Below are 27,869 nucleotides of genomic sequence, written 5' to 3'. Positions count from 1 at the left end.
AAGCTCTTGGAATGGTCGGCCCTTGCAAAGGTTTTGTGGATTCCACCAATGCAGAGAGTTGTATGTCCGACCGCTCACCAACACTAGGTCTGTCAGTTGCCCATGAGCCTGAGTCCACTGACGTGCTAGGCACTCCTGAAGCGGACGCATATGTAGTCTCGCGTGCGGGACAATGGAGATGCAGGAGGCCATCATGCCTATCAACTGCATGAACACCTTCGCTGGAAGCGAGTGTTGGGGTCTGAATCGTTGGATCAGCGCCTGGATACTGGCGATTCTCACTGAATTTGGCTGCGCAGTGGCTGCCAGAGTGTTGATTGTCGCGCCCAGGTACTGTCGCACGTGGGCGGGCTGGAGATGGGACTTTGGGTAGTTCAGAGAGAATCCCAGATCGTGCAGGAGATGAATGGTGCGTGACACATGGTCTACGCACTGCTGTTCTGTCTTTGCTTGAATGAGCCAGTCGTCCAGGTAGGGAAAGACGTGGACGTGCTGGCGACGGAGATGCGCCGCCACAGTCGCTAGGCACTTTGTAAATACCCTTGGTGCCGTGGTGACCCCGAACGGCAGAACCCTGAACTGGTAATGCTGGTCTAAAATCGTGAATCTGAGATACTTCCTGTGGGAAGGATGCAGGGGGATATGAAAATAGGCATCTTTCAGATCCAGCGTAGCCAGGAAGTCCCCCTGCTGAAGCAGTGGAAGCACCTGCTGCAACGTGAGCATATGGAAGTGCTCCGAGAGGATGTACCAGTTTAGGGGCCTGAGGTCCAGGATTGGCCTGAGGGATCCGTCCTTCTTGGGAATCAGGAAATACAGGGAGTAAACCCCTGTTCCCCGCTCTTGCAATGGAACGAGCTCTATCGCCCCTTTTTGCAGCATGACTAGAACTTCTTGCTGCAACAAGGTCAAGTGCTCGCCTGACATAGGACGGCTCCTTGGGGGTATGTCCGGTGGAATGGAAGTAAGCTCTAGACAGTACCCGTACTGGATAAGGGACCTCACCCACCTGTCCGTGGTGATGGACTTCCACGCCGGCAGGAACTGCTGGAGTCTCCCCCCGACCGGTGTTGTATGGTCGGGGGGCAGTGACAAGACGTCACTGTTTGTTGGTGGTGGTGGACCTGGAGCTATTGTTTCCACGTCCCCTGCCCTTGACGTTATTGCCTCTGTAACCACCTCTACCCTTGTTGTTGTACGGGGCCTGGGTGTTAGTTTTGTAATATTGTGTGGACTGGGATGCCTGTCCCCTTGAGGTGCCTCTGGAATTTGAGCGGCGAAAGGAACCACTCCGAAACTGCTGACTTTGTAAAGCCCCCATAGACTTGGCAGTTTCCGTATCTTTTTTCATTTTCTCCAGGGTGGCATCCACCTCAGGGCCAAACAGATGGTCAGGATTCACTGTTTGATTCAGTATTGTAGTTTGGATGTCAGGTTTGAACCCTGAAATTCTAAGCCAGGCATGGCGTCTAAGTAACACACTGGTATTGATAGCCCTGGAGGCTGTTTCTGCCACATCCAGTGCACATTTGATGGATGCATTCGTAATGAGTTTTCCTTCCTGAATCAGCATCTCTCCTGCCTCCTTGTATTGGTCAGGCAAGTGTTGCAGTATGGCCTCTAAAGTGTCATAATGGGCCCTATCATAACGTGCAAGCAATGCTTGTGTGTTAGATATTCTCCAGATATTAGCTGCCTGTGCAGCAATCCGTTTGCCTGAGGCCTCAAAGATCTTGGACTCTTTGTCTGGGGGAGGAGCGTCACTAGTAGTTTGAGAGTTCGCCCTCTTCCGAGCGTTGGAAACAACCAAGGAGTCCAAAGGCAAGTGCCCCTTGATATATGTAGGATCCGTGGGCGCTGCCTTATATTTCCTGTCGATGCGAGGGTTGACCACACGCGCCCGGGTGGGCTCCTTGAAGACTTCCGTTGCATGTTTAAGCACCCCTTTAAGCATCGGCAGCGTCTTGACTGACTTTTCAGCTACAGAGAAAGTGTCGAAAAGGAAGTCCACATCCACGGGGTCCGAGTGCAGCTCGACGTCGTGGTTAGCCGCAGCTCTCTCGATCAGAGCGTTAAAGGCCGCTGAGTCCTCAGTCGGGGACGTTTTCGCCGCAAAAAGTTGTGCGTCCTGGCCTGACTGCGGGTCCTCTGGGTCGCCTCCGGCTGACCAAGGTTCGTGCTCCTCCTCCGGATCCGAGTACGCCGGATAGTTGTACTCGGCGCCGTCCTCGTCCGCATCGCCGGCGGCGGAATGCGTTGGCGAGTGTCCTAGGGCTTGTGGGGACACAGGTTCCACCAGCGCCGAAGAGTCCGCAGAGTCTCTTTTGTTTTTGAGAGGGATCTTAAAATGTTCCAACGCCGGCTCCGTCGTGATCTTCCTCTTGAGGAGAGACAGCTTCCCGGTGTTGGCGTCGATGATTACCTCACGACGTTCCTCCTCAGCAAGCGGTTGGAGTCGAAGCTTCGACACCACCAAGGCAGCTTTCGGTGCCAATACCTCCTTCGAGGGTCCACCCTGTTTCGGCGCGAAGGCCTTCGGCGCCGACTTGGGAGGAAAGGTGAAACGGATGGGTGTTTGCTCCTTCGCAGGCTTAGGCGTGAGCTTTGGCGCCACAGTGCCCGAAGCGGGAACCACACTGTCCTTTCGAATCCGCTGTAGGGATTCCGCCACTTTCTTCGTCAAGGCCGGAGAGGGCTTGACCGGCTCGAGCGACTTCTCAGCATCGAGAGCCTGATCACCCGCAGGCGCCTTCTTCGGGGCCGACGCCCCATGGCTATGCGCGTCGTCGCCGTGACGCTTCTTCGGAGCCGTCTTCGGGTCCACAACCCCTTTCGGAGCCGACGCAGCCGCGTCGGGCGATTTCTTCTTCGGCACCGACCCCGAGGGCTTCGGGTCGGCCATCTTGGCGCGGCTCTTCGAGTCGGCCATTTTGGTTTTCTTGGAAGTTGACGCCTCCAGAACCTTCTTCACCAGCGCAACTTTCACTTTCGGTTTCGCATCCGAGGGTGCGTGACCAGTTGGCTTCACTTTCGTTTTCTTCAACGTAAGTGGCGTCTCAGAAATGTCCGCGACCGGGCCCGGAGGCGGGGACGTAGGACTCATAGTTAGATCTTGGGTAAGGCCCGAAGGCGATCCCTCGACCTGGGCCGTATAAAGGGGAATAACCCCTGAGTCTGGTTGGGGATGCTCCTCCTCCGAGCTATCTCCCATAGTGGCAAATGCTTGATCGTCGTCCCCTACCTCGTCGGTGACTTCGTCAAAGTTCTCCTCACCCGCGTCGTAGGTCTCCCCCTCGGACGCGGGACTAGAGCCCGAACCTTGCCCGTCGTCTTCTACCTCGACAGATTCCTGGAATATGTCGTCTGGTGGGGGCGCCGCAGTCGATAACTTAGCCTGGAGCCTATGGGCCCGACGAATCTTCAAAGTCTTCTTGCACCGGAATTTCGAACACGCCATGCAGCTGTCCTCATGGTGATCCGGTGACAAGCATGTATTGCACACAGGGTGCACGTCGAGGTGTGAATATTTGGAGTTACACACCGGGCACTTCTTAAACGGAGTTCGCTCCATAGCAAAAATGTAGTGTAGGCCCGTCCGCGCCGAAAGCACGTGGAAGGGCAGCAAGAGATCGGAGCTGAGAGTCAGAAAGAAACTCGTACGCAACTATACCGACGCCCAGCCTAGAGACCTTTTGGTCTCGATTAGAAGTTGAACAACTATCGGTTCCGACAGAGGAAACCGAAACACATCCGAACCCAATGGCGGAAAAAAACAATCTGGGGATGGAGGCGATGCCCATGCGCACTGTAGTCCAGGGGAGGAGCCACCTATCTCGTGATACTTCGAAGACTCTTCCAGGACAACAATGTGCAATCATCCGGACCCAACACTAGGTGGCGATCTATGCACAGATATGAATTCAGCAGCCCACATGCCTCGAACCCTTTTGTTCTACCTTCCACTACTCGAGCTTGCCTCAGCAGCTGGAGGGACTAATCGAACAAGTTACTTACCTTAGGTAACGATATATCTGGAAGAAACGGTAGTTAGTATTAGATTCCTTACCTTAGAATATCCCCAGGCGTCAGACTGGATCCAGAAACTTTTGCGTAGCAGTACCCCTGCGCGTCGGTAGGCGTTGTAAGAGAGTAGGGTCCGCAATCCTATGGTCACCCCAGATTTTTGCTTTTTGCTTCACTGGTTTACGACTTTCCCTGGCTGTGGGCCTGCTAATCAGACCCACAGCCTAGCTGTTCTCTCTCTAAATCGACATCCATGTACTTTAGGTGCATTTACCAATTGGTATTGGGTCACTCTTGTAAGTCCTTGTACAGTGTACCATAGGTACCCAGGGGCTGCAGCATGTATTATGCCACCCCTGGCTGGCCATCTAAACAGACATAACTGGCTGGTAACACAGCTGGGGCAAGGTGGTGTAATCACCCTTTGCTTTAGATATAGTATACCTATATCTAACCCTAAAATGGACACATACTCCTATAAGTCACTCCTATGGCAGGCCTTATCAATCCTGAAGGCAGAGTGCTTGGAATTGTGTGAGATGGTGCTCTAGCATGAGCTGAGCCGGTCTGCAGCTTTCGGACCCATGTCCTTTAGCTGTTTCCATGATAACGCTATACCATATACTCTTAAGTGCATTATAATCCTCGCGGTTATAGCTAACTTTGGTATAGCATTATCAAAACATGTCGAGTAAGGTGTCATACGTATTGGAATACTACCCCCTCACCAGTTCTGGCGACGGGGGTAGCATTCCACCCTTTTAGAGGGACACAACATGTATGTAACTAAGAACCCCGGTTAAAGTTTACCCGAGCCTCAGCATCACAAAAAGGATGCTGCCACCACAGACACGAGTCTGACCTCCTACTGCTGGGAGTCTTTCCAGCGAGGGATGCCTGGACAAGGGGTTTCCTGTCTTGGGAGGTGCTAGCACCACCCCAGACAGGATTTTGTGTATTGAGGTAGGACAGGCTGAAAGGAATGAGAAATGCCTGGGGCACACAGGTGTCCCAGTGCATACCCCGGTACAAACCCGTTGCTGGGCACTCCAGCCCCAGCTCTGGCGCGAAACCGGACAAAGGATAGGGGGTGTAACCACCATCCTTCCTGGTCACACCCATAGGAGGGACCTAGTCACAGTACAGCCCCCTTTAGGAGAATAAAGGTAGGAGCTGGTCCCATTCCAAATTAGATTAATCCTGATTTGAAACTACAACAAAGAAACTCTGGACCTCGACGTTCTGCTCCATAGAAGACTGAAGAAATCTCCCTTGTGGCCAAGGAGTGACCACCCTGCACAAGCAGGCACCATCAAGCGTCCTAGCGGTTCACTTTGTCGTCCTTCCTGGTGGAACCAGACTTCAGAGCCCGACGAGACCCGGACTACCAGACCTCTCCGACCTCTACCTACATCTGCAGCACAGCTGAGATCCGTGGGTGCGACGAGACACGTGGGACCGGCCATCTTGGAGAAACTGCACTTCGCTTCCAGCACGACTTCATTGGCATCCTCGATAAAGTGCTTTGGGGATTGAGAAGCCCCAGCCCCGAGCAGCTCCTGCACAGAAGACCAGCCCACCAGCACCCACGAGATCTGCGTGGGGCCCTTTTGCTTGATTGCTGCTTGACGCGTTGTCTGGTCACTTGCCGGCTGGCTAGTGGCCTCCTAGACGACGATCCTTGAAATCCACACCGCTGGTCTGGTTGCTCCAGACTGGCCCTTGCGTCCCTGCAAAGGAGAAGCTCCCCGGACCCTCCTGGTCCGCACCAGACGCCTTTTCCACTCACCGCATGGGTTGCCTTTGCCAAGGCCTGTTGACGCCGAATCCGGAACCAACACCGCCGACAGCGAGAGCCTGCGTGGGGACAGCTCGTGCCTCCATCCTGATCGTCGGGCTCTGAAGTCTGGTTCCGGCAGGAAGGACGACAAAGTGAACCGCTAGGATGCTGGATGGTGCCTGCTGCTGCAGGGTGGTCACTCCTTGGCCACAAGGGAGATTTCTTCAGTTTCTGTGGAGCAGAACGTCAAAGTCCAGAGTTTCTTCTTGTAGAGTTTCAAATCAGGATTAATCTAAATTGGAATGGGACCAGCTCCTACCTTTATTCTCCTAAAGGAGGCTGTACTATGACTAGGTGCCTCCTATGGGTGGGACCAGGAAGGGGGGGTGGTTACACCCCCTATCCTTTGTCCGGTTTCGCGCCAGAGCTGGGGCTGGAGAGCCCCAGTAACTGGTTTGAACTGGGGTATGCACAGGGACACCTTGTGTGCCCCAGGCATGTCTCATTCCTTTCAGCCTGTCAAACCTAATACACAAAATCCTGTCTGGGGTGGAGCTAGCACCTCCCAAGGCAGGAAACCCTTTGTCCAGGCCTCCCTCGCTGGAAGGACTCCCAGCAGCAGGAGGTCAGACTTGTGTCTGTGGTGGCAGCATCCATTTTGTTATGCTGAGGCTCGAGTTAACTTTAACCGGGGTTCTTAGTTACATACATGTTGTGTCCCTCTAAAAGGGTGGAATGCTACCCCCGTCGCCAGAACTGGCGAGTTGGTAGTATTCCAATTTGTATGACACCTTACTCGACATGTTTTGATAATGCTATGCCAAAGTTAGCAATAACCGCGAGGGTTATAATGCACTTAAGAGTATATGGTATAGCGTTATCATGGAAACAGCTAAAGGACTTGGTTCCAAAAGCTGAAGACAGGCTCAACTCATGCTAGAGCACCATCTCACATAATTCCAAGCACTCAGCCTCCAGGATTGATAAGGCCTGCCATAGGAGTGACTTATAGGAGGATATATGTACATTTTAGGGTTAGATATAGGTATACTATATCTAAAGCAAAGGGTGTTTACACCACCTTGCCCCAGCTGTGTTACCAGCCAGTTGTGTCTGTTTAGATGGTCAGCCAGGGGTGGCACAATACATGCTGCAGCCCCTGGTAGGCCTTGGGTGCACTTATGCCCTGGGTACCTATGGTACACTGTACAAGGACTTACAAGAGTGACCCAATACCAATTGGTAAGTGCACCTAAAGTACATGGATGTCAATTTAGAGAGAGAACAGCTAGGCTGCGGGGGTCTGATTAGCAGGCCCACAGCCAGGTAAAGTTGTAAACCAGTGAAGCAAAAAGCAAAAATCTGGGGTGACCATAGGATTGCAGACCCTACTCTCCTACACCAAGGCTCTCGCCACTGCAGAAAGAGGCCTTGCGCCACATCTGAGTTTGTGATCCATCATGCACCGCCGGCTGAGTTCGTCCACCCTGGCGTTCAGAGAACCTGCCAGGTGTTGAAGCACCAGAGTCATGCCCTGATGTTCCAGCCACTGCCAGAGGCGCAGAACCTCCTGTTTGTTGCAGTACCACATGGCGGTTGTGTTGTCCGTGAACACCTGCACTACGCTCCCCCGGACAGAGGGGAGGAATGCCTTCAGTGCTAGACGAATCGCCCTCAGCTCCAGAAGGTTGATATGGAGCCGAGACTCCGCCGGAGACCAGAGGCCTCTGATCTCCGCCTCTCCCATGTGGCCTCCCCAACCTAGGAGGGACGCGTCAGTCACAACTACGTGCTCCGGTTGGGGTAAGGAGAGGGACCTGCCGCTGACCCAATCGCGGTCCGTGAGCCACCACTGCAGCGGTCTCGCAGTGCCCTCCGAGATCAGGACCTGGTCAGAGAGGTTGCCCTAATGCTGGGCCCACTGAAACTTCAGGTCCCACTGCAGAGCCCGCATCCGCCACCGGGCGTGATGCACCAGAAGGATGCAGGAGGCCATCAGCCCCAGAAGCTGCAGCGTCAACCTGACCGAGACTCAGGATAAAGGCTCAAAGATTGGAATCAGAAACTGAATATCCCGAACCTGCTGTTCGGGAGGATAAACCTGAAACTGCGCCGAGTCGAGAACCGCATGGATGAAAAGGAGCTTCTGAGAGGGGCACAGGTGTGACTTCGGCACATTGATGGAAAACCCCAGCTGGTGCAGGAGGTCTGCCGTTGTCTGGAGGTGGTTGACGACTGCCTGGGGCGAGCACGCCCTCAACAACCAGTCGTCGAGGTAGGGAAAGACTGACACCCCTAACCTGCGTAGATGAGCTGAGACCACCGCCATCACCTTCGTGAACACCCGTGGGGCGCTGGCAAGGCCGAAGGGGAGCACGGTAAACTGAAAGTGCTCGTGGCCTACCTTGAACCGCAGGTAGCGCCGGCAGAACTGGAATGTGGAAATAAGCGTCCTGCAAGTCCAACACAACCATCCAGTCTCCTGGGTCTAGGGCAGCTAAGACCTGAGCCAGTGTCAGCATCTTGAACTTTTCCGGAGGAAGGCGTTGACGTTCCGTAGGTCCAAGATAGGGCGTAGGCCCCCTTTGCCCTTCTTGGGAACCAGAAAGTAGTGGGATTAACAACCACACCCTACTTCCGGCCCAGGAACGAACTCGATGATACCCTTGGCCAGGAGGGCCGTAACTTCCTCTTGCAGAAGCTGTAAGTGGTCCCCCGACACACGGTGGAATTGTGGTGGCATGGCTGGAGGGGTCGTCTCGAAGGGGAGGGAGTAGCCCCTTCGGACGATTTGCAACACCCACCTGTCCGAAGTGACAGTGCGCCAGTGGAAGTTGTGATGGCAAACCCTGCCCCCCACTGGCATCACATGGGCCTGAAAGCACGGACTAGGAGGCTTTAGAGGCGGATGCTGCGGGGGAAGGTGCCGACTGGCCTCGCCGTTTTCCCCGACCTTCGCCACGGCGGTTTCCACAGCCGCCACCACGTTGGATGTTAGTCTGCGGTGCGTGGCTGGCAGCACGTGTGGGAGCGCCCCTTCCTTGACCACGAAAGGAGCGAAAGGCACCCGTTTGCTGGTGCGGGCCGAGAGGCCCAAGGACTTGGCCGTAGCCCTGGAGTCCTTAAAGCGCTCAAGCGCATGGTCTGCCTTGTCGCCGAAAAGGCGACTGCCATCGAACGGCATGTCCATAAGAGTGTTCTGGACATCGGCCGAAAAGTTGGCAGACCTCAACCAGACGTGGCGACGAATCGTTGCCATCTCTCTGCTCAATGAGTCGGTGGTATCCAGCCCACATCGGATAGAAAACCGTGCTGCATTTCGAAAGTCCGCAAGGGCTTGGGCGAGTTTAGTCTGGACCTCCGCCGGACATTGTGGCAGCACGTCCGCGACCGCGTCCCACAGAGAGTGGATGTAGCGGCCCAAGAGGCACGCGGTGTTGACTGACCGCAGTCCCAAACTCAGGGAGAAGAATACTTTCTTGCCGTATTGGTCGTACCTCTTGGATTCCCGATTGGGCGGGCTCGTCGGGAATGCGTTCTGGGAGGTGGAGGCCTGGATGACCAGGCTCTTGGGGGTGGGGTGACAGGAAGCAAGGGTCGCCAGGAGCCGGGCGGTGGCGTCTGGCCACGTTCCTATTTACAGGCTGACCTGTACCGGGCTTGGACCAAGTGCCCAAAAGAACGTCGGACAAGGCCTCATTAAACAGCAGCAGAGGCTCAGCCGAGCTTGACTACGGTTTAAGGACCTCAGTGAGGAGGTTAGTCCTCACGGCCGCGATAGGTAGTTCCAGGCCCAAGGCCTTGGCCGCCCGCGTCAGCACCACACTGTAGGCAGCCACCTCCTCCGTAGCCACGGTGGAAGGGGAACAAAACCAGTGTCTGGCGAGGTGTCCAGCCCACTGGCAGTCCCAAGCTCACCTGTCCAGTCCTGCTGAGACTGACACTCCCATGTCAGAGGGTCCTCAGACCCCTCCCAATCTCCCTCGTCACCCATCGTCTGGTATGCAGGTTCAAAGGATAAGTCCGGTTCGTGGAAGTAAAAGTCTCCAAACGACGTCGATAGCGGCGCCCAGCGGCGCCGCTCTGGCGCCGGAATTGAATTGAGGGCAGTATCGGGGACGGCGTCGCCTCCGGGTGACGCCGGGGGCGACACCCTAGGGGCCGGCGCCGGTGAGGTCGACCGGCGACGAACCGGATCCGGATCCAGTGAGTGCTTGCGGCGCCGGGACCGAAGTCGCCGGCAGCACAGAGGCCGAAGCACTCGACGGTGTCGGAGCCGAAGCACCCGACCCGCTAGGCCCCCCCCAGCCGGGGCCACTGGGCCCGAAGGCGCCACCGAATCCAGCGGAGGAGGGAGAGCCCTCATGGCCATGAGATACCGCTCGATCTCTTCTGGCGACGCTTCATGGCCAGGGACCGGAAGGTATGGGGCAGGTTGCGACGCCCGCGACTCCGTCGGAGCCACGTGGGTGGTGTGACCTGAACCCCGGCCGCGTCGCGCGAGGGTCGGGGTGGGTCGGAAGAGCGAGGACGCCTTTCCGACCTCTCATGCCTCTTACCTGAGGATCTTGATCCCGAAGACCGATGCCGACTCTCGGAGCTACGAGGGCTTCGACCCCGCGACCGGTCCCTCGACCTCCTGTGGGACAGCGACCTCAAACGGCGCGGGCCAACTGCCGGAGCTCAAGTCGCTTGCGGGACCGCTCCCGCCTAGCCTTAGACGTCAGGGCCCGGCAGTCGGTGCAGGTTCGGTCGTCGTGGTCGAGGTCTAGACACTGAAGACACCGGCGATGGGGGTCGGTAACCGACATCAATCGGCTGCACTTGGAGCAGGGTTTGAAACCGGGCATCCCTACCGGCACCGTCGGAGTCAATTGACTCAAAAAACAGATCAAAAAGATCAAAGTTTTAGTCATAAAATGACTAAAAGGGTACTACTTCTCCGGATCTGCGTTTAGCTGGCGCGGAAAAAAGAAGAACTGACGTCAGCGAGCGAGTGCGGCGTCTAAGTACTCCGGCGACGTCATCCCGGCGCAAACTACGCCGAAGACTGACGCGGAGCCGCAGACGACGCCTACCGATGCACAGGGGTACTGCTATGCAAAAGTTTCCGGATCCAGTCTGATGCCTGGGGATATTCTAAGGTAAGGAATCTAATACTAACCTGTTTCTTTCAGATGGGTCTGTGGTCTGCAGCAGCACTAGCTTCTTGCAGACCCCAAAAGGCTAATCCCCTCAAAATTACTGGCCACATGGAGATCTTTTCAGCAGATGTCTTAGTCCTGTAAGTTATTGTAAAATGCTGCCTCTTTATGCCAGTTAAGTTAAGCTAGAACTTATTTGCTCTCACATATCCTTGTTACGAATTTCTTTGCAACCGATTTTTTTGTGAATAAATGTAGAAGTTGACTGTTGGACTCTGCTTCTCAAACCCCAACCCATTCCTCTTACACACCTTGACCCAAATGTATGGGTCCCCGGAGTAAATGGTTTCTAATTCCAGCACTGGTACAGACAATCCGATCCTACAATCAAACACAATAAGTATGTAGCTAATGGTTTACAAACTTCTCCCTGCATCTAAAGCTAGTCACGTATGCGAGCCGAATAAAATGGCACGGCTGGTGCAGCGTAAACATTTTCTCACCGTACCTCAGCATAGTATCGGCTTTCTGATAAACAGCGGGTACTGTTCCAACATAATGTTCTTGCATTAAATTGCCATACTTTGAAATGGGCTGTGTGAAAACCAGTAACCGCGCTCAGTGATAGCAGAAAAGACAAAACTACACCTCTTCTATCAGTTGTGCAGACAAATAGATGGCCTTATTTCACACTCTCCATGATCAGTTCCAGCCCACGCTCTAACAAATATGAAACATACAGAAGATTGTGTTTTTTGTTTCAATTTAGTATTCTCAGAATGATCTAAAAACACAGTGTCCACCACGTCAAAGCAATACATCCATGAATTTGAGGAAATCACTTCTTAATCACAAAAGGTCATTATCCTCCTCATTTAGGTTACCTTAGGCAACTGTAATATGCGTGTTTTTTAAGGTGATAGGCAGTGAGCTACCAAACAACCAAATTTGCTTCAATGTTCTAGTTTGTTTTTTCCATTTAGCGACTTCAGGACCAGCAGTAAAAAGGGATATTTTTCCCAGCTAAAAAAGTCACTCAACCTTAAACTTAGCTTTGAATTGCTGGATTCCAAACGGAAGCTTTAAGCAATGTACTGAAAGCTTGTCGGTGCAGAATCAATACAAAATTGTTAAACAAATCTGTGATGGTTAACTTACTTCCCAGTTTCTTTTGCGAGACCACACCAGTCCCTTCTGACAACATCCAGTCCTTTCAGCTCCTGTTTTGTAACATATTTCCCATCTCCAACAGGCTCCATCGTCAGGGCTGCATATTTCTTTTTTTTCAGTAGTAGCAAAGACTTAAACACCCCATCAATGTCTAACTCTAGTTGCTTATAGAGTTTATTCACTTCACTTTTCACCTGTAAAATACAAAAGAAAAACTGTTGTTGATAAGTCATGTTTTGGCGCACACTAAACAATAACAAACTGCAAATGGCTGGTTGATGATGCCTACCAACATTAAGTTACTTACCTTCGGTAACGCTTTTTCTGGTGGATACAATCTCTGCCTGTGGAATCCTCACCTTATGAATACGAATATCCCTTGCACCAGCATTCCGCAGACACTTTTTCCCCAGCTCTACACGCTGACGAGGTTGTCACAATGCCATGGCACCACATGCGGTTCCGCATGATGTCACAGGAGCCATAAGAAGACCACCTCGGCGTGATGAGTTGAAGAGAAGTGTAGCTCAATGGTTAGAGCGGCAGACCCTGATGCAGTAGTCTGGCCGGGTCCAGGGTTCAATTCCCGCCTCGGCGGGTCTCGGGCTCTATTTTCTCGGACCTGATAATTATCGCCTCGGTGCCTATTCTGATCATGAGCCCCACTCTGCACCTCTGGGCAATAGCTTGCTTAATCTCTACAACGGCCCCAACAACGCTGAGGATGCCCGACTTCACCTTGGGGGTGCCCAGGAGTGGGCTCCTCACAGGGAAAGGCCAGGAAGGGTTCCTCGGCGGTATTCGTACAAGCGCCGAGATGCCTCCGGGTAGTCGTGCACTATATAAGTGCGTAATTATCATTTATTATCATTATGACGTCAGTTCCACCCTTTTTGTTCCGCGCCACCTAGGTAAACGGGCGGACCGACCATAGAGACAATGTATACAAAGTACACAGTATTTACACAAATACACACAGTTCAAAGTGAGATAGGAAATCAAAAGTCAACAAGCATTTCCTATAAGCCTACACAAAGGTACATAGAGGCAATACAAAATGACAATATGAAATAACCATATTAACCAATACCTCATTTAAGGTATAAAAGGGTGGACAATGGGGAGGAGGGTGGGTCAGTCAGTAATCCACAGGCAGATACTGTATCCACCAAATAAAGTGTTACCGAAGGTAAGTAACTTGTTCTGATGGATACATCTGCCTGTGGATTCCTCACCTTATGAATATAAGTTCGAGTTACTTACCTTTGGTAATGATGTATCTGGTAGAGACTATTATCGCCGCAGATTCCTTACCGTAGAATCATCCCCAGGCGGGAGACTGGATCCGGAAATGTGTTTGCCACAGCATTCCTGCGCGCCGGGGTGACTGCATCACGTGACTCCGCCCTGGCGCTGTCCCCGTACATGACGTCAGCGTGGTCACATAAGTCCCACCCCGGCACGCCTACGTCAGTTTTCTTAAGAGAACTTATCCGCGCCACAACGCGGAGTCAACAGACAAGACTGTGAGAGTATAGAAACAGTGTGCGAAAGAGCAGAAACATTTGAAAAAGGGATGGTAAGGAACAATACCATGAGGAGCACTGCCAGACACTGCAGCGCCCAAAGGCAGGGAGAGAAGAAAAAACAGAGCACAGCCCTGAACGGCAACCCTGCCAGTACAGAGATATCCACCCCAGAGACATAGAGTATACGAAAACACATCATATTAACATGAAGCAGGACTAGGACCCCAACCAATAACAATGAAGGAGAAACAGTCCGGAACAAACAAGGGAGGACAAGACTCCACGACAGCCCCATCACAGAACGTGACAACTTCCACAAGGAAAAGGGGCTGAGGTCCTGCCAAAAGACCCCAACCCAGGGATAGCAAAGTGGCCAGAACCCCCAGATTGAAAGGGGAAGAGTGGTGGTGGTGGGGGGTAGAAAGTAGGCCCCAACCAGGGGCAACTAGAGCACAAGGGCACAGAAGTGCCTATAAGCCTATCCTCCAATGCGCCAAAAATGGAGGAAGGAAACAATAAACAGGACTAACATCCCGTCAGAAAGAGCACCAAAATGCACTCACTGAAGGCATAGCCACCCACAGGAAGCGAATGCATAAGACCAGCCAAAGGTCCTCGCAGATTGGGGAGGAAGGGCGGGCTGTGAAGGAATCTGCGGCTAGAATCGTCTCTACCGGATACATCGTTACTGAAGGTAAGTAACTCGTACATCTGATAGAGACTACTAGCCACAGATTCCTTAACGTAGAAAAGATACCCTAGCCATACCCAAGGGGAAGGAGGGTCTGCCAGAGGACCCCACCAACCTGGACATAATAGGGGGTCCCACAGGGGACGAGGCCAACGGACAGGCAAAAGAGCCCTGTCCTCCCCAGGCAAGGGGAAACCCCTGCAACCAGAAGACACCAACCCCAGAAGGGGTGCGGTTAGACAAGAAGAGAGGCGGCCCGCCGTCCATCAGCAGGAAAAACGAGGGCAAAGCGAAAGGAGGCCAGAGTGCTCCACACCATTCAAGGTATCAAGACCCTCCCCCAGAAGCCCCAAGGCCCAAAAAAGGAATGGGAGCACCTAGGAAGACCAACCACCTAGAGACTCCAAGGAGAAGAGGTAGAGCAAAGGCAAGCCCCCGCACTGGGAACACGCCCAATGAAGAGGGCAGTCGAGTCCAACACAGCCAGAAGGCAACAGGCCAGACAGAACGGCTCCCTCAATAGTAGGGCAGGCGGATGCAGGCAGGGTCACCCAAGGTCACCTAGGAAGTATCGCCCAACATCCCCCAGGACCGACGGCGTCCTAAGAGGGACAAGGAACTCAAGAACCAGCCCACCCCAAGAGAGGATATTACTAGCAGGTAAGTACAGTACTAATAGCCTTTGGAATCGCTAGGACTTGACTATAGAATCGTTAGATTACTTCTAGGAGACCCAGGGGACTCGGGTGCAGAGTGTGCACTCTCACGCGTGATGCGGGACAAAGTCTTTGGTAGCTAGTAATTGCAAAGTTAGTGTTCTCGGGCGAACCCGACCTGGTAGGAGGAAAACGAAAGTGGATTCTGACCCTTGGATAGTGAGGCTATGCTGGGGCACCGAAATGCCGAAGTTACCTAGCCCAGGGGCTGCAGCTGCATAGGACTCAAAAGACGTCGGGAATCCTCGTAGACGGACCAGGAGCCTGGAAGAAAGAAGTTGCTGGCAGGCGACCAGTGAAGAAAGTTCGGTGGATCCAAGCCTGGATCGATGGAAGATGACACCTGAAAGCAGAGGGGACCAAGTTCGAGACTACTAGCCAGTAGTCAGTGGGCACCAGGAGGGCACCGGATGGTAGCCACCTCGACAAGGTGAGTGGGTGACGCTGTGACCGCAGATCTCACGGACCAGGAGGCGTTGTCGGCGACCAGGATGGAGGAGCGATCTGTCCCACGATGGATGAAGCTGTCGGCGTCGCTGGACCCAGGATTGGGCAACAAAGCCTTGGCAAATTCAAGCCCACGCGGTGGACTTAAAATGGCGTCTGGAGTGGACCAGGAGGGTCCGGGGTGCCTCTCTTGAAGAAGGAAGCAAGGGCCAGTCTGGAGCAACCAGACCAGCAGCAGTGATGTCGTCGGGCGTCGTGAAGAAGGCCACAAGCCAGCCGGCTAGTAGCCACACAGCGCGGTGAGCACGCAAAAGCAGAAGGGCCCCACGCAGATCGTGGAGATGCTGGAGGGCGGATCTTCGGTGCTGGAGCTGCTCAGGGTTGGGGCTTCTCGGACCCCAAAGCACTCACCAGTGGAAGACTCGGTGGGCTTGTTACAAAGAAGTCGTGCAGTCTTGGCGATCGTCGGTCCCTCGAGGTCTCGTCGCACTCACGGTTCTCAGCTTTGCTGTAGAGGTGAGTAGAGGTCAGAGGTGCCAGGGAAGCCGGGTCTCGTCGAGCTGGGTCGTCGGATTCGTGAAGGACTTGCAGCAGACCGCAGTGTTCTTAGGATGGTGCCTGCGGATGCAGGGTGACTACTCCTTAGCCACAAGGGAGAATCTTGAAGAAGAAATCTTGATGTCCTTTCGAAGAAAGTCGTGTCTTGATTCCAAAGATGATCTGATTTGAACAGGGGGCCCGCTCCCATCTTTATACTAAAAAAGGGGGCTGACCCGGTGACTAGGTCCTGCCTATGGGTGGGACTAGGAGGGGGGTGGTTACACCCCTCTGCCATGCCGGACTTCCCCCAGGCCAGGGGCTGGTGTGCCCCTGGAACTGGTTCTGACCGGCCTATGCGTAGTGAGCACCGGGGTGCCACTCAGCAGTCACCTTCCTGAAAAGCCCTGCCTACCCAGGATACACAAAACCATGTCTGGGACGGTGCTAGCACCGCCCCGGACAGGAAACCCTTTGTCCAAGCCTCCCTCGCTGGAAGGACTCCCAGCAGCAGGAGGTCAGACTCGTGTCTGTGGTGGCAGCATCCATTTTGTGGAGCTGAGGCTTCAGTTAACTTTAACCAGGGTTCACAGTTACATACATGTCGTGTCCCTCTAGAAGGGTGGAATGCTAACCCCGTCGCCAGAATTGGCGAGGGGTTAGTATTCCAATTCGTATGACACCTTACTCGACTCGACCAAAGTTAGCATTTAACCGCGAGGATTATAATGCACTTAAGAGTATATGGTATGCGATATCATGGAACAGCTATTAGGACTTGGTTCCGCAAGCTGCAGACAGGCTCAGCTCATGCCAGAGCACCATCTCACAGGATTCCAAGCACTCTGCCTTCAGGATTGTCAAGGCCTGCTATAGGAGTGACTGATAGGAATCTGTGTGTCCATTTCAGGGTTAGGTATAGGTATACTACACCTACAGCAAAGGGTGATTACACGACTTTGCCCCAGCTGTCATGCAGCCAGTTGTGTCAAATTTAGGAGGCCAGCCAGGGGTGGCATAATACATGCTGCAGCCCCTGGCAGCCCTGGGTACACCTATGCCCTGAGTTACAGGGACTGATAAGGTGGCCCAGTACCAATTGGTAAATGCACCTAGGGTACATGTTGTAATTTAGAAAGAGAACAGCCAGGCTGTGGGTCTGATTGGCAGGCCCACAGCCAGAGAAAGTCGTAAACCAGTGAAACAAAAGCAAAAAATCTGGGTGATCATAGGATTGCAGACCCTACTCTCCTACACCATGGTGCATAAAAACAGTAATACTGCACCTGCCTGCCCGTCCAGACGCCGAAACACCACAGAACGGTGTACTCGGGGCAAGTCAGCCGAAGACAGACACCAAGAAGGCCAAGAAGGGCCCGGACACGTCCCCAAGGGAGGAGTCTAAAAAACAGCCCAAAAAGTCGTCGAACTAGGCAGAGCCAGGCTGCAAGGCCTTAAACAGCAGGCCATACCAGGCCAACAATGCAGCGACCACGGAGAAGACAGCCCGGGGCGCACTCAAGCCAATCCAGAACTACCAGCACGTGGGTCACACCTGCAACATACTGTAACGCCACGGAGAGCAGAGGCCCGAAAAGCACCCACAACTCCCCAGCATCTGACAGAACTATATGATAGCTACCATCACCCCACATAGGGCGTGTTGCATCCCAAAACATGGGAACCCCCTTAGGAAACACATTCAGCAGCAGGGGACAACAGAAAGACCTGCATAGAACCCACAGACAGCTTGAAAATCAGCCAATATGAATGACAGAAGGCCCAGTCTCAGGGCCAACACGGTTTAGAAAATGTAAAAAAACACAGTAAAAAAAGGCCGGCCAGCAACCAACACCACAGTCCGAAAAGAAGGACTAGAATACACAATAATGACACAGATCACACAACTGGGGCGACCCGTGCCAACGGAAGAACATCTCCCGAAAACCAGATCACCTCACAGGTCACTGAGGCGGAAGAGGAGGAGGAGGAGGAGGCCGAAGCCCCGCAAAGAACCTCTGAATGGCTGAGTCCGCAGGGGCGTGGAAAAGAAGAGCATCGAAAGGGAGGTCTACCAGCCGGTCTCGAACATTCTCTGGGAACACATTGTCCCGGAGCCAGGCATGTCGGCGAAGTGCGACCCAAGAAGCCATGGCACGGCCAAGCACCTCCGAGATGTCCAGAGCGGAGCGAAGAATATACGTCGCAACTCCCGGCCATCCAATACATGGTGCCGCAGATCCACACAGGCATCCACCTGAGAAGCGGCAGACATAAAGGACTCCGCTGAGTCCCACAAGCAAAAAGTGGCCCTAGCTAAAACACAAAAGGTGTTAAGGGCCCGCAGAGCCGCACTGGTGGAGGCCCCCAGGAGTCAAGGCAGCGGGCCTCCCGCAACAGGGGAGACAACAGCGGTGGCAGGGAGGGGAATGCGTTCTGCAAAAGAGGGCCCCTGGTAGAAGGGTGGAGGGAAAGACACACTGAATCGCGCGGCGCCGGTGCAGAATGTGTTGGGGCAACGGGCCCCCGTGGTGAGGCGGCCCCAAGTCCTCAGAAGAGAAGAATGGAGTGAACCCTTGAAGGGGAGCAGCAGCTCCCTACCACCAGAACCATGGTGAAGGACCTCCATTAGATTATCCGCCGGGAAATGGGAAGCTGGATCACTCATGCGCAAGATTACCACAGCTGTGGAAACAGTGCGAGCAAAGGCAGCACCCACCTCTGTAGGGCCCCGCAGTGGAGAAAGCAGCTCCTCAGTAGGGGACGGCTGCAAGCTAAGGTGGCTGTCCCCAAAGCCACCCAGAGGAAGGAAGGGCCAGGTCTGGAAAGAAGGAAGAGAGAACGAGGAGTGGGGGACCTGCGGCACCTCCAACAAACATTGCGGCCACCGTAGCGGTGAGGAGCCGTCCTTCGACGACGGCGGGGAAATAGCCACAACGCAGAGGCCCGTCTCCGGCGAGGATGAATCCGGCAATCGCCGAACCTCTGGAGAAGAGGAGGAGTCCTAAGACGAGTCAACGACCTGACGCTGGCCTGGCGCCGTGGAGTCCGAAATCTGAGGCAGATCATCGTCGTCCGGTTGCTTGAGCTTCTTGACCATGTAAGGAATCAGCAGAAGAGGAGGAAAAGTGCATGCAAAGATCTAAAACCAATTCATTCAAAGAGCATTGCCCATGGAGTGTAGACACCTGGAGGCAAAGTTTGGGCATTTTGTATGGTAAAAAGGTCAGTGTTTGGGGTGCCCATCTTTCAAAGCAACTGAGTGGGATTTGAGGGTAGAATTCCCACTCGTAGACATGTTGCTGTGTCCTGCTGAACCGGTCTGCGAAGTCTTAGTCCACTCCCAAAAGATATTCTCCCAGGCAATAAAGTATGATCCAGTGCCAGATTCTCTGTGCTAGGGCCGTTAGCTGAGGGAGTGAGTACCTCCTAGCTTCTGTAGGTAGAAGATGGTCATATCGTCTGTCTGCACAAGGTCAATCTTATCTTGCGTTGCTGAAGAAAAACTTTGAGAACTGAACAAATAGTTAACTGTTCCAAATGGCTGATGTGGGGACCTCTTTGACAAGGTGGCCACAGACTCTGGACTGTCATGTTTAGGTCAACCAGCCAGAGGAGTCTTTGGTAATGGTCACTTGCAAAACCAGGTCTTCAACAGACTGTTGCTGTTCCACCAGTGCAGCGAGTGATGGGTGTTGCCCCTTACCAACACTAGATGTTCCAACTGGCCCTCTGCTTGTGACCACTGGCATGAGAGACATTCCGGAAGTGTTGGGGGGGGTATATGTAGTCCGGCACAGGATGCCATAGCAATGCATAATGCCACCATTTCCAGTAAGAGTACTACAGAGCGAACTGGACGTAGTGGCTGAAATAGATGGAGAAGCTGCTGGAATGCTTGCACCCTCTGGGGAAGGCTTTGCCCACTACAGAGTAGAGTACTGTCCCTAGAAAGGATTGCATCTTTAGTGGGTTGAAGTGAGACTAGGTAGCACTGACTGTGAACCCCATGCTGTTCAGCAGGGGAGGATTGCAGTCTAGGTGTGTCTTAGGCATTCTTGTCTGCTGGAGAATGGGTCTAAAGGATCTGTCTTTCTATGCAATGAGGAAGTATAGGGAGTGGACGCCTTTACCCAGGTGTTGATGGGGAACTAGCTCTGTGACTCCTTTGAGTGAGTTGAACCACTGGCTTGAAGCCAGATACTCTGAGCTAGGAGTGGCATCCCAGGATAATAGAGGCATTGACTCAACCGGCGGCTGTATCAGCCACATCTAAAGCACACCAAATGGTTGCATTAGAAATGGCCTTACTCTAATCCACAAGCTCTTCCCCAAAGTTTGCGATACTGATCTGGGCAGGGCTAAAGGAGACCCATCATCTCCTCCCAGTGGACTTTCATATCGAGAGAGGAAGCATATGGAATTGCTGATGCACAAACGCGTGGCCGTGCCTATGGACATTCTCCACCCTGTAGAGTCTACCTGCTTGCTCTCCTCATTACGAGGCGAAGCATCCCCAGGGGTCTGAGCTGCACCTCTCTTCGTAGAACTAGTGACTTAAGGAGTCAGATGGAACATGACCCCCAGAAGTAGAGTTGGTAATAGGTCGCCAGTTGGTACTTTTTCATGATGCATGGTGTGACCACACAAGATTGATCCAGGTCCATGAAAATTTCGGGGGCAGACATAATCACACCCTTGAGCATGGGGAAGTACTAGATGGAGTTTGCAGTCTTCAAGATCTCCCTGCAAAAAGTCATCCCCTTTGGGGTTGCGAACATCTCTAACTTCTGGTAAGTGGCTGCGCGTTCAATGACACTGTGGTACACCATGTGTCCTCTGGCACAGAGGCCTTGACTGGGACATGCTCTAGGTGTTGGTCTGTCAGAGGGTCTACATCGTAGTCCTCCCAGGGATTTTCTGAGACACAAGGATTGATTGGGGCAAAATCCTCAGCTGAGGAACAAGGGCCAAAAGAGCCAGTATCGGAGTAAGGCTCCAGGAACCCCGGAGAAGAAGGCATGAGGGATAATGGTGGTGGTGGGAGTGAACCCTCCTTGCTGAAATTCCGCAGAGAACTTAAGACCTGGCTCTTCTCTCAATAACATCTGCGATGCGTTAATCATTGCTTCTTTGGTGCCGGGAGATCCCTTGTGGGTAGCTGCGCGCCCTATAAATTTAATTACAAATACAAATACAAAAATACAAATGTGGTGGCTGGGTGAAGGTGATGGTGGGGGTGAAGGTGGTGGTGGGGAGTGAAGGTGGTGGTGGAGAGTGAAGGTGGTGGTGGAGAGTGAAGGTGGTGGTGGGGAGTGAAGGTGGTGGTGGGGAGTGAAGGTGGTGGTGGGGAGTGAAGGTGGTGGTGGGGAGTGAAGGTGGTGGTGGGGAGTGAAGGTGGTGGTGGGGAGTGAAGGTGGTGGTTGGGGCGTGAAGGTGGGGCGTGAAGGTGAGGGTGGGGGTGAAGGTGGCGGAGGAAGAAGAACAACCTTGTCATTAGACCTCTTAGAAGCAAAGATGGGAACATGAGTGTTAAGTGGTGGTACTTCCTCAAAGGAAAACCTTATTTTTGTGGGTATAGTTTTCTCCTAGGCAAGATCTTTCCTCCTCCTCCTGCCAGGACAGGGTGTTCTTAGAGTGACAGCGGAAAGTTTCTGCCTCAAAGGAGGAGCCAACTTCAAGGCCTCAGAGCTAACAGATACACTTTGGCTCATGGCAGGTTGAGAATTAAGGCCCTTGGAGCATTCTCGGGTGCCTCTTTGTCCTCCAAGAGTTCCTACTTGCCTGACTCCGAGACATCAGAGTCAACTAACAAAGGACTGGACGGTCAGAAGATTCAAAGTTCCTCCTCCTCTTTGCCGCCAAGGTTGAATGGCCTCGCCGAAAAGATCTAGTGTTTCTGAAAAGTATTGCAAAATCTTGCTGTGTGACCACTATTAGTCTCAGCACTGGTGCAGATTCTTCTTGCTTTGTAACACCAAGCAAAACCTATATTGGCTCTTATTGTGCTCAGACAAGAGGCAAAGATTGCAGACTGCATGTAGATAAGTCCAGGGGCATTTGGAGTGACATTGGGTGCATCCAAGAAAGGCATCTGTTCCATAACCTCAGGTGCTGCTTCATTCTCCGAAGAGTAATCTGGAGCATGCCTCAGGCCAAGGCCCGTGCGCTCAACAATAGCCGAGAAGGAGGGGAAACACGGACGGTGCCGATGGCTCCCAGCATGGGCACAATTGTGCTGTGATCAGCAATGCGGGGGTTGCGAGAGTGGAGCCCCCCCCCCCCTGTACTGAACGCGGGACTTCAGCGGATGTAGAGGCCGGCTGCCGTTGATCACTGTCTGGTAGGTGCATCGGCCATCAGGGTAGTCGGCTAAGGTGGTATCTACCCCCTGCAGATGGCAGAACCTACGCAGTGCTTTGGGCGGGACGCAGGACTTTGGCCCTCTTAGTTTGGTGTAGGAGAGTAGGATCTACTTCTTATAGTTACCCCCACTTTTTGCTGATGTTTAACTGTTTTTCGACTTTAGTCTGGCTGGGGTCCTGCTAACCAGGACCCCAGCCTATCTGGTTCTTATCTAAAATGATTCCATGTACTTTAGGTACACTCCAGATTGGATACAGGGGTGCCCTTATGAGTCCCTAATATACGGTACCCTAGGTACCAAGGGCATAGGTACCCCAGAGGCCTACCAGGGGCTGCAGCATGTATTATGTCACCCCTGGGCAGCCTTCCAAAATGACACCACAGGTCTGCTACAGCAGCCTGTGTAAGGTGGTGTATGCACCCCTTACTTAGATATAGGTTCCCTATATCTACCTTATATCACTGCACATATAAACCTATCAGTCACCCCTATGGCAAGCCTTATCAATCCTGAAGGCAGGGTGATGGGTTTTGTGTGAGAGGGTGCACATGCATGAGCAGGGCCCCTCTGCAGCCTTCGGAATCTATTATCTGGGGTTGTTCTGTGATGCACCCAGACCATATAATCTTTTAAGTGTATTATATCCTTGCGGTAAATGCTAACTTTGGAATGGCTGCTAGGAAACATATTGTGTTTGGTGTCAAACACCTTTGAATCATACATCAATGGACACCTATGCACCCGGCTTCCCTGGGTGAGGTATCTCGAGTACTCCGGTGGGTGTTGGCCCTAGAACCCCTCAAGTCTAATGGGGTTTGCTCAAAGTCCTCTCCTAAGTGTCCCTTATCTTTAAAATTCAAACCGTGACTTTTCCCATAGAAGCTGGGTTGTCAAAGTGCACGCGTCCCCGAGGGTCCCATGTGTCACTACCTTGGGTGGTTCCTTGTGGTCCCAGAGATTTTACAGGCTCTAGGCCTTGTGTCTAGTCAAGTCGTGGTTCTTATACCACTTTCCCAATATATGGTTTGGTTCCCCTTGGGGCCCAGTGTATATTGTGCTATTTACTGAAGTTCTATTGCATTTAAAGTGTATGCTTTGCTCTGTAATCTCATAAAGGGATTACTAGAGTGTTTAGTAATAAATACATTATATATATATATATATACACACACACACACACACACACACACATACACACACATACCTTGTGTGGTTCTCCTTTCATTTAGAATTCAAGAGGTTATAATCTGGTAAACCAAACTGCTTTACACTCCTTCAAGACTTAGCCTGAATGCTGCTCTCCATAGCTACCACTAGGATAGCTTTCAAAAAAGGTGGTCTTTAAACCTATCATCATTAAGGGTTGTTTGGACTGGTGCAAGGTGCCCACTATAACTAGCGGACAGCAAATGCCAGGCCAACTTCTCACATTTGGGATCTCTGTGTTGCTGGGCCGACCCTGGAGACTGCAACTGGGAAAACAGGGCAAGGGGTAGGCTCCGGTGGGGGCCCCAACTATAGCTGGGTCCGGTGAGGGCTTCTGCTTGCACCCCCCTGCAGGTGCGCATCAAAAGGACTGTGCCTTTCTACCTGTGAAGTGTTGGGGCTGCCTAGAAATGCTCCTTGGCCACAAAGTGTCGACATGGGCGATATAGGGGCCAGTCCTGCGTACCACCTACTGCTCATCATTGTGGGACACGTCAGTGCCGCCTGAGCTGGGACAATCTATAGTGCTCTGGGTGGAGTGGTGAAAATGGCTGATAGAAACTGACCAGATTTGGGCGAGCCCTAGTGCTGCAGTGCCTGTGTGGAGAGATGACCTGGGTTTGACAAGGAGCCCGGTGGACTGGAATACTTGCCCGACTGGCCTGACCTGCGATGGCGCATCCCTACTGTTGGCCTGCACTTTAAGGGGAACATCGCAGAGGGGGTGCCCATTGGACTGCCTGGCAAACTTAGAGAAGCGGAAAGAGGCATACCTGTGAGACCTTCCATGGCTGGGGGTTGTGAACCCACTGCTGGTGGAGGTGAAAGTCACAGGAGCGGAGAGGGACAAGCGGGTTTGGCCATCATGGCGAGAGATAAAAAGGCCAAAACCTCAAAGCAGGGCAAGGTGGACCGATTCACTAAAGTGGTTCCTGCGCCAGGAGGAGCAGAGGGGACTGCGACACCCCCTCCAGACACTGACACAATCCTGCAAGCGATTCATGCATCCCGGGAAAGTCTAGAAAATAAGATGGCAGACACACGGACTGAAGTTACATTCCTGCGTCAAGATCTGCGCAAGGTCTCTGAAAGGGTTACGGAAGCAGAGCAATGAGTTTCAGAACTAGTACACACCTCACGTAATACTAGTAAAGAAGTGGAGGGGCTGTTGGCTACAGTGAAAGAGGTGCTCTGGAAAGTTGACAATGCTGAAAATAGGGCTCACAGGAATAACCGCCGATTGATGTTTTCCGGAAAAATGCGGAACATTCTGACCCAGGCCATTTTCTCCTGACATTTCTCAAAGGCGCTCTCCCAGGAACACAGCTTTCATCCTGTTTTGTCATAGAAAGAGCACACAGAAACCAACCGCCGCCGATAGCTCCTCCGAGACCACTGATAGCCCGGTTCTTGAACTTCCGAAATAGAGATCTAATTCTTAGGGAGCTAAGAAAGAAGGGAAAGATCCAATATGAAAATACCAGCGTAATGGTGTTTCCGGACTACTCACATGATGTGCAAAAATTACAACGCACCTTTGATCCCATAAAAGTGAAACTACAAGCTCTCGGAATCCAGTACATGTTGTAGTTCCTTGCGATACTGAAAGTCATCTTCCAAAATAACACACACTTCTTCCAAATACCTGAGAAGGCCTGGTCCTGGATTGATGAACAGCCTCGGCTGAGGCGCGGGTTGCCGGCGGCACCTGTCTGTCACAGATAAATGACCGGGCTCCAGCCAGGAGCAACCCAAGGAGAAGCAGAGGAGACAAATGTTCAAATACATACTACCCACCTTGACTACGCCGGGGAGGATCTGAAGACCCAGGGAACAGAAAATCAGCATATTGGATACAGACGATGACACTGCTCAAGATTGCATGTCTCACACCTCTTGGAGATCCAGCGACAATGGAGAATCTGACCAGTCGGAGCGCCAAGAGTCTCCAGATGCGGACAGAGACCACCCTCTTTTAGACAGCATACATGGCTGGAAGCCTCGGACCTGCACATTCCGGGCGAGAACCCTCCATCACTGCAGCCTCACAATAATGACGAAGAGAATGACTAACTGGGGCCAGATGCCCACCTAGAGACAGTGTAAGGCTTCCAAGGCTTAGCGAAGATTTGCGACTTTCGACATGCCAGAGGGAAGCATACAGTGCATTGCTGTTGCTATATTGTTGTACTATATTTGGGGGGGTAGGGAGGGTTACAGACCTCTTAGTGGATTGCCTGTGCCAGAGTTGTCATGTTAACGAATTGGGGGGCGGTGCGGGTGCCTGAAGAGTGTAGGTGGGGGCATGCTAAATGTGGCCGACTTTTGTGGGATGTGGTCACTGCAAAGGGGGGGGGGTTGTTTTTGACTGTTTATTTGCAAGGGTGCCGAAATTGGAGATGGAGGGATGCCCGGGACGCTCATCTGAGAGGGAGATGGAAAGAAGGTGACTTACTGGAAGTGTTGCAATGGCTGAGGAAAGGTTTATGGCATTGATGTGGAATGTCAATGGGAGGAAATAAAATTAAACGGGGCCAGGTCTCCACTTATCTTACAAGAGTTAAACCTGACATAATATTCTTACAGGATACCCATCTGCTAGGCTTGAGCTGTTTTTTCCTGGGTAGAGGACACTACAGTACCCTGGCGCATGCGGGCTTCAATAAGGGTTCGAGAGGGGTGGGGATTCTCATTAAAAAGTCTCCACCTTTCCGTGTCATTCACCAATGGGTGGACCCAGATGGGACCTATGTAGCAGTGCATGGCAGTTGGAATCGTAAACAGCATTTCCTTGCAAGTGTCTATGCTCCTCTGCGGCTTCAGCAACGCACATTGGATACACTGACAGAGCTCTTACTAAGATCCGGGCCTGCCACACATTATAGGGTGGGGGGGTGGATTTTAACAACATACTTGAGCCCTCGATAGATCGAACCCAAATACGACCCGGATCCCATGGTCCTACGGCATTGGCGCAGTTCCAAAACAGCCCCTGATTGACACCATCCAACTGAGCAGGCTTATTCCTATTTCTCAGAGGCTCACAGGGTGTCCGAGATTGGACTACCTCTTTGTTCCAGCAGGGGAGGTCACGAAGGTGGAGAAAATAGAATACTTGGCTAGGGGCATTTTCTATCACTCTCCACTTCTGTTGACGGTGGGAGGGAGGAGCGGAAACCAGGTAGGGGTTTGGCGATTGCGCCCTTGGGTCTTGAAAGATGACAGGATTGCGGTAGAGCTCAAGGTGGAGTCAGAGCTGTACTTTAAAGGAAAAAACGGGCTCTGTACAATTGGCGGCCACCTTATGGGAGGCCTATAAGACGGTACTTAGGGACAGGGCACAGAATATTATCGCCCAAAAAAAGAATGTGAAACCCAAGAATTGGCTACCCTAGAAGGCACACTGCTACGTCTAGAAAGAGAGAATACCACAACACCAGATAGCCATACACTGTGTCAACTTAAAGTAACTACAAGAGAGTACCATGCACTGGCGCCTCGTGAGGTGCAGGCTCAGCAACTGGCAGTCCAGCACCGACTGTACGAAACAGGTGTCACGGCAGGAAAACTACTTGCGTGGTTGGGCAGGAAGGAAATGAGGGCGAGATGGGTATTGTGTAACCAGGAACACCAATGTACATACACCACACTCGTAGACATCGCGGGGGGCTTTGCCCGATGCTATAAAGACCTCTATAACGTTAAGACACAGATGAGTGTGGAACAAATCATCTACTACTAACTGTACACAACTCCGTTGCCCTCACTCTCCCAAGAGGATAGTGACAGACTGGAGGTGGACCTAACACAAGTGACGGGGGCCGTTGGCCGCCAAAAGTCAGGGGAAACCCCGGGCTCAATTGGACTCCCGGGGGAATTCTTTTAATTAAATTGTGGCCTACTGGCCCCACACTTACTGCAGATGTATCAGGTGTCGAAGAAACAAGGGATTCTATCACAAGACCTCCGGACGACCATTGTAGTGATAATCCATAAACCAGGGAAGCCACCGGAAGACTGTGGGTCCTATCGGCCCATATCACTGCTCAATATCGAAACAAAGATCCTGGCCACTATTCTTCCGATGCGCCTCTTGACAGTCATTGCCCCCCTGATACATAGGCACCAGGATAAGGCCATATCCCCATTGTCTTTCCATACTTTTAGATACATACATATTTCCAGGTATGAGCCTTTGAAAAACACATTACGGGAAACTTTGCTACAATGAATGGGCCATACACCCTCGCAATCCTAAT

General features: G+C 52.5%; 1 protein-coding gene across 1 annotated transcript in view; it reads right to left on the bottom strand.

Moving 5' to 3' along the window:
• Positions 1-27,869, bottom strand: part of POLA1 (DNA polymerase alpha 1, catalytic subunit) — a 2,033,948-nt gene that overhangs the window by 698,765 nt on the left and 1,307,314 nt on the right. Inside the window, exon 29 of the mRNA XM_086934515.1 lies at positions 12,106-12,311. Coding sequence (XP_086790641.1) covers positions 12,106-12,311 — 206 coding nt within the window. The remainder of the gene's footprint in view (positions 1-12,105; positions 12,312-27,869) is intronic.

This window comes from Lissotriton vulgaris, chromosome 8 (assembly GCF_964263255.1).
Source record: "Lissotriton vulgaris chromosome 8, aLisVul1.2, whole genome shotgun sequence".
In the NCBI taxonomy this organism is placed as follows: Eukaryota; Metazoa; Chordata; class Amphibia; order Caudata; family Salamandridae; genus Lissotriton; species Lissotriton vulgaris.
Note: the sequence above shows the minus strand (reverse complement) of the source record. Positions and strands in the feature narration are given on the sequence as shown.